The following is a 10,540-nucleotide window of genomic DNA, read 5'->3' as shown; positions in this document are numbered from 1 at the left end:
AATAAAAAAAAAAGACATCAACAATTTCCAGAATTTAAAATCCTGAATCATGACAGGACACTAGTGGAATTCAGGTGTTTCTTGTACATGGACTGCTCTCACCCAATGTGAGGTTGAACTATTGACCTTGTGTACATCCTACTTCACAAATGAGTCTGTCAGATACACTAAGCCTATAGGCTGAAGATGATGTCCCAACACTGCGGAGAAACCTCAGATGACTGTCCAGGCAGCTGGCTGTTTCTGTCAACTCACAAATTTTTGGAAGTTGCTTGCATGCACTTCCTGTTTTTATTTTTTATTAGGTAATATTATTTCCTTCTTGGGTCTCTGAGGGAGTTGAAGATTAGTTAGTTATAGTTGAAGATTAGTTAGGATAGAAAGTCAATTAGGTACATTTTGGACTTACCAAAATAGGATAGATAATGGATTTTATTTGTATGTTAATAAATAAAGTTGCCTGGGGGTCAGAGCTAATAGCAAGCCATCGCAGAAGCTGGGCATTAGTGGCGCATGCCTTTAATCCCAGCTCTTGGGAGGCAGAACCAGGTGGATCTCTGTGTGTTCAAGGATATAGCCAGCATGGAGACACACGCCTTTAATCTCAATACCAACCATAGAAGACCTGGAGGTCTGTACAGACAGGCAGTGATGAGGAGGTCATGTGGTTGGGTTTACAACCAATGAGAAGGCAGAACAGAAAGTCTATGTAAAGACAAACACACAGGAAGTAGGTCTCTTGCTGGAGAGGATAGCTACAGCAGGAAGGGCAAGGCTATTAGCTCTGACCTCTTGGGCTTTCATCTCTGCATTGGCTCCATGTTTCTTATTTAATAAGATGGTTATTTCTACACTGCCACGATTCAATGTACTGTTGAACTGTAAACCAGAATCAGTCCTTTCTCCCCTAAGTTGCTTTCCTCGAGGCATTTTGATCATAGCAACAGACAAAAATACCAATATAATAATGTACTAACTAATGTGGTAAAGCAATTTTTGAGACAGCATAGCATGTAGAATATGGTGTAGTTATTGTATGCTGCTTTTAGCCAGGTTTAAAAGTAAAAATTATTGTCAAAATCAGAGCAGAAAGACTTGAGGAAAAGTTTGTGATTTGGTCAGAAAAGCATGTGTAAAGTTGAGGCCAGAGCAGAGGTGGTTTCTGAAAAGGCAACAGTGTGGGTGGGGACATCCTGCCCAGCACTTGCTGCTGTTCAGCATAGCCTGTATTTGAATTCTCAGTGGTGGAGCAAAAGTGACAATGTCATGATCATGCTCACACCTCCAAGTGTCAATGGATATTTATCCTTGTGTGCTTCCATGTCAGACAGAGGATGGCAACTTGCCTGGGTAGCTGGTAAGACACTAGTAAAGACAGATAACATGGCAGCAACTGCACCCCTGGCTACTAGCTGCATCTCCCACTGTACAATGACTGTACTCGATCCATGACTGGGTGTCCGTGGTACTTTGACTCCCTTTGGTCCTCTGTTCTGTGCCCTATAATAGGTTGCCTTCTTGGGTACCTTGATGGTTATCTTCAACTGTCAACTTGACACAATCTAGAATAATTTGGGAAGAGAATTTCCATGAGTGGGTTGTCCTGTAGGCATGTCTGTGGGAGATCGCCTTAATTAAGTTAATTGATGTGAGAAGGACCAGCTCACTGTGGGTGGTACAATTCCCTGGAAAGGGGATTCAGAATTGTTTAAGAGTAAAGGAATCAAACTGACCACAAGTAGATGAGTGAGCATATATGCATTTGTATCTCTCTGCAGACATGATGTCACAAGCTGTTTGACGCTGCCTTGACTTCTCCACAGTGATTGACTGTAACCTGGACTTACCAGCTGAAATAAATCCCTTCCTTTACTTAGTTACTTTTTATCAGGATATTTAATCACAGAAACAGAAATATAAGCAGGATAGACACTGAATGTCAACTCTTCTGTTAAGGGATGCCACCATTCTGTCCATTTGGCAGTGAGCCTTGGGGCTGGCCTCTTTTTCAGGGGTCTGAATCCAGAGATTGTCACTTCATATATTTTCCCCTCTTTGTAAACTTAATCAGCTGAAAGAGTCAGTTTTGAATCCTGTAATTCAAACTGCATTGTGAGCACAGGTAGCAAAAATCCACCTTTAGCAGTCATCCTCTGTACCCAAGGGTCTCACTAGATTTTAGGAGTCACAGCATTGGAAGATTTCTTCAAGGGTTAAAGACCATATTCACCAGAGGACACAATGGAAATGTTAGAGGAGCAGGCCCAGCGAGGCGTAGAGATGCTAAGGGTAGAAGCCCAGGCTCAACTTTGCTCTGAGATCTTCATGTTCATATGGACACTACATTTATGGGGAGCACTCACCAGCCAAAAGCACTGGCTCAAAGGTGCCATCAGATAAGAACCTTTGGCCTGATACCACCCCGCATGTCAGATCTCCATCACCTCACAAAAGTCTCCCAAAGACTCTACCTTGTTGTGTTCATCTATAGTGATCTTGCTTTCTTTAGAATCCCCATTGCATTCTTCAACTATAGATTTCCAAACCTGCACAACCATACTCGGAACAAGTAGACATATCAACCCATCAGTTACACATGTTGTCTTTCAAACCGGTTGCCAGGTTGGAAGACTGATGACCTCACAGGCTTCCGCCCCTCCTGATTGGAAGGGTCAAACTCTGTGGAGCTAGGCAACGCAGTGGACAGACTCATCTTCTCAAGGCTCTCCTACACACCGGACTTCTCCCTAGGTTACAGAAGGGAGAACTAGAGGTGGATTCAGCCAGAATCCAGAAGAAGGGTGGGAGAATCAAGAGTCTAGGATTTGTAGGTGAGAAGAAAGTGTCTAAGAGAATTATGGCTTCTGGTGACCCATCCTCGACACCTGAGGAACAGTGTCCCCAGCTTAGCACCACGGTGTCCTCACCAGTGGTGGATGAAGAGATCCCAGGACTATCAGGTGAGGAGGTTTCCAGGGTGAGAAGAGATGTGAGCGGGTGGCCATAAGGAGAAGGGGCATAGAAGTAAGAAAGGAGGAGCCCTGGATGTCAGAGACAGGAGAAGGGGAGGGCAGGCAATGGGATGTGGATGTCACAAGGGCTGAAAACTACAGAGCAAAGAAGGGGAATAAAGAATTATAAAATGACATTTCTTTCAGGAGGCATACCTCTGAGTTTGGTCTAGCCTGGTCTATAAAGCAAGTTCCAGGACAGTGAGAGATACAGAGCAAAACCCTGTCTCAAAAATCAAACTTAATTATTAACTAATTAATAAAAAAATTAAAAATTTTTCCTTTTTTTAAAAACCAAATGGAGAACTAGTGTATAATGGGGAAGAGGCTGAGGTTTCAAATGGGAGTGCAGAGGGGAGGCGAATCAAAATGCCTCATTGGGCTGTGAGGAGAACACAGCCCCTAGGACACACATTGCAAGGAGAACAGACATGGCGAATAGTGTTGGAGGTGGGATGAGTGTGGGTCAGTGGCAGGATGCAGACTGATCCCTAATCTCCAGAACCAAGTAGACACATCAGTCTGTCAGTTACACGTGTTTTATTTCAAACTGGTTGCCAGATTGGAAGGCTGATGACATCACAGGCGTCCGCCCTCCTGATTGGAGGAGAAGCACTCCATGGTGGTGGGCAGCTCAGGGGACAACAGTATCTTCTTGGAGCTTTCCTCCACACCTCTCCTCTCCCTAGATGGGGGAAGGGACATCATGTGTGGATTCAGCGAGAGTCAGGGAGGAGGGCGGGCTAGATCAGAGTCTGGGATTTGTGGACAGGAGGAAACAGGTTGGGAGAATCGTGACCACTGGCCAACTGTCATTGTGTTCTGAGGAACAGAGTCCTCAGCCTGGCATCATCAGGTCCTCAACTGGGGTGGTGGTGGATGGGGAGATCTCAGGACCATCAGGTGAGGGGATTGTGTGAGAAGAGATGTGAGAGGGTGACAGCAAGGAGGAAGGACATGGAAGGAAGGAGTGAGAAAGGGAGGGAAGGAAGGAGGGAGGGAGGGAAAGAAGGAGGGAGGAAGTGAGGGAAGGAAGGAGGGAAGGAAGAAGGGAAGGAGGGAAGGAAGGAGGGAGGGAAGGAAGGAGAGAGCAGGGAGGAAGGAGGGAAGGAAGAAATGAAGGAAGGAAGGAGGGAGGAGGGAGGAAGGAGGGCCCAGGAAGCAGGGAGAACAGGTCAGACACAGATGTCACATGGACAGAATATCTACAGAACAAGGAAGGGGTTAGGCACCAAGGGTCAAAGACAGGACAGAGAAGAGGGGACACAGGAAAAGACTTCCTTTTCATGGGGACAATTCATCTCTAATGAGGAAGAGTCTTGAGGAACAGGGAGAGGAGATGGGACAAGATGAGGGGCAGGTGGCTATCAGCACAGAGGGAAAGGCACAAATGTTTGGGGACAGGCAGAAGCTGCAGAGGTTTGGGGTGTTTGGGGTGCCGGGAGGCAGGGCTAAGGTCATCAAAGCCAGAGCTTCACACAGGGGTGTGGTTTCTTCACTTAGAACCAAGGGTGGAGGCCAGCCCCCAGCCTCCATCTGCCAGCCCAAAGAGGAAGAGGGACTTGTCATTGGATTCTGAGGATGACCTTGCAGAGCTTTGGGACCCTGAACCCGAGCCGGTGTGGTCAGTGGAGACACTGTGTGGGCTCAGGATGAAGCTAAAGAGGCAGCGTGTGTCTACAGTGAGGCCTGAACACCACAAAGTCTTCGCCAGGCTGCTGGGTAGGTGACACCTGCATGGCTCCCTCCTTAGGCAAAAGAGGGAACTTCTGGTCAACCTCCTTCCTCATGGGAAAGCTGCCCTCACAGCCAGGGCTCTGTCAGCCTTGGAGACTCAAGCTCATTTGATTCTTAGGGATCCATAGGTGGCAGGGGCTTAGGCTAGAGATGACAAAGGTTCACATGGAGGTGAGGAAGAAGACTGTAACTTACCTCTTTCTGACTTTGCTGAGTTGAGGTGTCTTCATTTACATCAGGGCAACACAGTCATGTCCCCACCCTCATATGACACCAAATGGGACTGTCAGTGTAAGTGCTTCTGGCCTGTGATGTGGTGTATTTGGTGCAATGAGAGGGGATCACGGTGTGTGGAAATATCTTGGTCCTGGGATGGGGATGCAGCTCAGTTGTAGAGTCTTCTTTCACACATTTACACTCTTGGATTGATCCCAGAGCCACACACACATAAAAATACACCTGAAGTGTGGTATGCATGCCACTGATACTCTAAACTTCACTCAGTGCCTCCTCTCCAGAGTCTCAGAGTCTCTTACTCAAGGATGGTACTATCCACAGTGGGCTGTAGCCTCCTATGTAAATTAGCAATCATAAGTTACCCCAAAACTTATCCACAAGTCAATCTGATTGAGACAATCTCCAAATTGAGAGTCCCTCAGGTAACTCTGGACTATGTCAAGAGGAGACCAGAAGTTAACTAGAAGACTTTCCCTCTTGACAACATGGTACATAAACATATCACCTTAAGGCATAACCTTTCCTTTCTTGTTTGTCCCCAAGATCTTATGTTGATATAATACAAATAGTGTACAACTGTAAAAGTCTCACCTTTTTTTTAAGTTCAAATTCTTTAAAAGGGAAATAATTTGGAAATAACCAAGGTCTCTTAGCTGTGGGCTTTTGTAAAATGAAAAACAAGTTAAACACTTTCTTACTCCAAAAGGGAGAAAACCGGGCATAAAAACAACCACACTTAAGAAAAACCAAAATCCAGCAGTATAGATCAAATCCTGAGCTCAATGTCTGACACTGGGATTTATTCATCATCTTACAGTTCATTCATAATCTTACAGCTCCAAAAGGCTTGGGCAGACCCACTTCTTCAACTCTACCCTCTGCACCACACACAGCTTGTCTCATAGGCACAGGTCCACTTCTGTCACTGTCCTTGGGGGTCATCACACAGTCCTAGCATGTCCAGTACCCTGGGTCTCTAACTGGGTCTGCAACTTCACCAAGGTGATTGCTGGCCTCGCGTCAGGACTCTGACCACGTCACATGATGTCCAGTCTCAGGGTCTCCCCGTAGCCTTTCAGCCCTTCAGCTTTCATCTCATCAAAGAGCTGTACCATGTGGGAAACTCTTACACGTCACCGTGTTCTACTACCAGCTTGAGATACAGCCTTCCTTCTCCTAGGCCACATCTGTGTGCTGGCTCTGGGAATACACTTCCCAGAATATAACGGCACAATGATGTTGATCTTTTATTAATGGAAGCTGATTCTTTGGCACTAGATAGCCAGTAACCACAGAGTCTTTAAAATACCACATGACAGGCACTGAAGCACACACACACACACACACACACACACACACACTCAGCGCATGGTATTTATTAGATTGGCTTACAGGATATGGTGTGGATAGCCCAACAATGTCAGTCTCACACCAGTTCTGACCAGAATCCTCCCCCAGGGAGGTCATTCTCATGGCCCTCTCTCCCAAGCCATTCCAGTTCACACCATGACACATGTGTTTCATTCACAGAGGATCCCGTGGTGAAAAAGTTCCTCGCCTGGGACAAGATGCTGAGAGTGTCTGATAAGGTGTGCTGAGCTGGGCTCCAGATCCTGTCCTGCCTGGGGAGGGACCTCCCTGACCCACAGTCCTCTCTGTCCCTCCACAGTTCTCTCTGAAGCCACACAGTCCTGACCCTTGATATCCTGCCAGTGTGTCCCTTCAGGGCCCGGCAGTGTCTTACAGAGTGGACAGGAGGCCCATGCCTCACTGGGGTCCTCAGAGTCTGAGCCCACAGTCACCATCTTACCCTGGGAATTGCCTCTTCTCCTCTCACAGTTCTCTGGGACCCTTGGTTCCCGACGGGCAAAGACTTCCTCGTCCCTGTTGTCCTAAGCTCTCCCTCAGAACTGCCCAGAGCCAGCCATGCTGGAGCAAGGAGGGCCTGCTCCCTCTGGCCTGGCCCACCTGAAAGCCCCTTCCACCTCCCTTCCCCACTCCAGCAGGCCCCCAAAACTCTGGGTTCCTCTCTGAGCCTCATGTCACCCACCTCAGCCTCCCCTTCCCTGTCCCTGCCTTCTCCCTCTCCAGGGTGTGACCTCTCCTTCCCTGTCTCCTCTCTCCATCAGTATCTCCTGTCTATGGTCATAGCTTATTTCAGCCGTGCAGGGCTCTTCTCCTGGCAGTTTAGGCCAATCCACTTCTTCCTGGCTCTGTGAGTATTTTGCCTCCTCCTGTTGGTCACTGTCCCCTGCCGAGTGTGTGTGTGTGTGTGTGTGTGTGTGTCGGGGGGGGGGAATCACAAAAAGTAGACCTCTGGCCTGTCCGTGTAGCATAAATGTCCTTAAACTGTTCTTTATTATTATTATTACTATTATATTATTATTTTTTTTAAACTAACACCAGCTAGAAATTTGACAAGGGCTAGAGAGATGGCTCAGTTGATAAAATACTTGCCATGCAAGCGTGAAGACGTGTTCAGATGTAGCACCCACATGAAAGTAGTGAGCCAGGCGCTTGAATTCCAGGGCTAGGGGGTCAAGTAAAGGAAGATCACCTGGGGATCAGAGCAGCCTCCTAGCCTGGCATGTGAGACTGAGGTCCCAGTGAGAGACACTGTTGAGATGAATCAAGGTAGACAGCTCCTAGGAAAAACTTAGGGTTGACTTCGGGTTAAATGTAAGTGCTCAATTGTACACACACACACACACACACACACACACACACACACACACACACTCGCGTGCATCCTCACATACTCATAGAATAAAACCAGGGAATGTTTTTATTCTATTGTTCTACAAATAAAGCCCTTTGTAGAGATTCAATCCTGTCCCCAAGCACTGAGGTGTGACTGTGTCCCCTCTGAGGCTTTCACCATGGTAGTTCTAGGTCTTGGCAAGTTGATAGTTAAAATGAACCAGCACATTCCTGGAGGCTACAGTTCCCAGTGTGAACTCAGTCATCTTTCCAGGTACTCTCCAACCAAACTCAACTACCACCCCATACTCCCTTCCTTCTTGTCTCCTTCCAGGGCTCTGCCCTCTATTTTACCCTGTCTAGGTGTTTCACACACATGGGTCTGGAGACAATCACCTCTCCTTAAAATTAATTCATACTCTGAAATCTACCAGGACAAGGTGGAGCCTCCTTATAGCTGGACTACTTCAAGAAGCTGAGACAGAAGGATCCCTTGAGCCAAATATTTTTATGGGCACCATAGCAACATAACAAGGCACCTCAAATCAACCTGAAGATGAACACAGCCTTTTGTCTACCCTGTTTGATCTGCCAGATTTTGCCTGCAGCAGAACTGTGCTGAAATTCTGTCAAGATGGGATTGGGGGGGATTGGAGAGATGGCTCAGCCGCTAAGAGCTCACATAGCGCTCTTGCAAGGGGCTGAATTTCAGTTCACAATATCATATCAGGCCACTCACAACACTGCAGGGGGTCCAGCGCTCTCTGTGGGCACCTGCACTGTTGTGCACATTCCCACATATGCACGTACACACAACTAAAAATAAAACGTATACTTAAGCGGCTGGAGACACAGCTCAGCAGCTAAGAAATACAGTGGTGGAGAAGAACAGGTTCCAGGTCAAGGGGTATATGACGTCCTCTTTTCGCCACTGAGGACACACACACACACACACACACCACACACGCACACACCACACACACACACACACACACACACACACACACACACACACACAAATACTAAAAATATGAAAGAGATGGGTTGTAGCCTCTGGTCTTCTTTCCTTTTTCTCAGTCCCATCACAGTGGACTCTTGTTGAAAGCAAGATCTTGTCAAACATTCAGTCATTGTTGGGACACTTCAATTCTGTTTTATTTTGCAGGTGTTTCTGTGATAAACACAGTCAATGAAGTAATCAACATTGCACATGCCTTATCTATCACTTCCATTCATTTATTCACTCATTCAGCGGTTCATTTAACACATTCTAGAAAGCATACCCTTAGTGTCACAAAATATGAGGTAACACTGGGAGAGAACTCAGAAATGTCAGTTGAGCATCAAGGAGAGAACAAGGAGGGAAGACAAGCAGGGTCAGGCCTGACTCTGGGGTGCTCATTCTGAGGTAGGACACAGGTGTGTGTACACAGCACATGTCCAGGGAAGGGAGAGGGTGGAGTCAGCTCTCTGATGAGAACTGCAGAAATAGCATTGGGCTCTGCCAATGGCTTGTCTGCTCAGTTGATGTGATCCCCATGCTGAGGTGGCCCCCTGGGCCCTCCTTCTGGGTCCTCCTGAGCCTTTCACGACACCCTAATTTCTTCCCTAGGTACCTGGCCAATGACATGGAGGAGGACAACCAGGCCCCTAAACAAGACATTTTTTACTTCCTCTATGGGAAGAGCTATGCCCAGCGCCCCATGTTCCACAAACTGCGGTTCCAGCTCATTCGGTCCATGGGCTGGAAGATCTGGGTGTCCCGGGAGGAGTGTGAAGAGGTAGGTGGGTGTGGGGCACATGGGGTCCAGAAGGGCAAGCTGGACAGACAGAGAGAAATGTGGTTGAATATGGGAGGTGGGGTTTGGGGAATGGGAAACCTTAAGGCTGAACAGGAAGCGTAAAGGTGTTGGAGGGGGCACATGGCATTGCTCAGGGATCTGATTCTCTTTCCAGATCCAGGCTTACAACCCAGAGCTGTGGGTATGGGCACGAGATCGCACCAACCTGAACTTAGAACCATAAATCTATAGAGGCTTGAGGTCATCGGCCTGAGGAAGGTATGTTGGTGTTCTCTGAGGTGTGGAGTCCTGTCTGTGGTCTAATTAAGAAAGCCACTAGGCTCCCACTTAACCCACCCTCATCCCACACTCACCTCCATCCTTTAAAACAGCCTAGCCAGTAGCATAGATATATCTGTCCCATCACTAGACACACACACACACACACACACATACACACAGAGGAGAGAGAGGAGAGAGAGGAGGAGGAGAGAGAGGGGAGGGAGAGAGAGAGAGAGAGAGAGAGAGAGAGAGAGAGAGAGAGAGAGAGAGAGAGAAAGAGAGAGGAGAGAAAGAGAGAGGAGAGAGAGAGGAGAGAGGAGAGAGAGAGGAGAGAGAGAGAGAGAGAGAGAGAGAGAGAGAGAGAGAGAGAGAGAGAGAGAGAGAGAAAGAGAGAGGAGAGAAAGAGAGAGAGAAAAGAGGAGAAAGAGAGAGGGGAGAGAGAGAGAGAGAGAGAGAGAGAGAGAGAGAGAGAGAGAGAGAGAGAGAAGGAGGAGAACAACCAGGGAGACATGATCTTGGGAAGACAGGCTATGGGCCTAGAGGCCACTCAGTTGACCTCATAAGTGGGCATTGTTACAAGGACTGCGATTGGGTAGAAACCTTTCCACCCCAAGCAGGTCACCAGGCTTGGGGCAAAGCATTTCACAGCCTTCTGAGCCATTTCATCAGCCCCAGGGACTAATTCTAACCCACAATTAGAGTTAAAGATTTGGGCAGAAGATGAAGCGAGCATTTGGTTTTCATCCCATGTTAACAGCCAAGTTCTAGGTAGAGGATTATAGCCTCACTTCA

The 10,540-nt window shown here is 47.5% G+C and overlaps 1 protein-coding gene across 3 annotated transcripts; it reads left to right on the top strand.

The window, feature by feature from the left end:
• Positions 1-2,224: 2,224 nt before the first annotated feature.
• LOC131897805 (speedy protein E4A) lies at positions 2,225-9,764 on the top strand. 3 transcript variants are annotated; one of them, XM_059248758.1, is made up of 6 exons: positions 2,612-2,960; positions 4,515-4,733; positions 6,516-6,574; positions 7,115-7,200; positions 9,298-9,466; positions 9,642-9,764. In XM_059248758.1, exons 1-6 carry the CDS (start codon positions 2,858-2,860, stop codon positions 9,708-9,710), a joined length of 705 nt encoding a protein of 234 aa, XP_059104741.1. In that variant the 5' UTR covers positions 2,612-2,857; the 3' UTR covers positions 9,711-9,764. The 3 variants fall into 3 exon arrangements, with proteins under 3 accessions (XP_059104742.1, XP_059104741.1, XP_059104740.1); XM_059248757.1 differs by lacking the exon at positions 2,612-2,960 and adding an exon at positions 3,004-3,914; XM_059248759.1 differs by lacking the exon at positions 9,298-9,466 and having other exon boundaries at positions 2,225-2,960; positions 9,642-9,696.
• The last annotated feature ends 776 nt before the right edge of the window (positions 9,765-10,540 follow it).

Source organism: Peromyscus eremicus, chromosome 23 (assembly GCF_949786415.1).
Source record: "Peromyscus eremicus chromosome 23, PerEre_H2_v1, whole genome shotgun sequence".
NCBI classification, from domain to species: Eukaryota; Metazoa; Chordata; class Mammalia; order Rodentia; family Cricetidae; genus Peromyscus; species Peromyscus eremicus.
The sequence above is the reverse complement of the archived record's forward strand: the minus strand, read 5'-3'. Positions and strand labels throughout refer to the sequence as shown.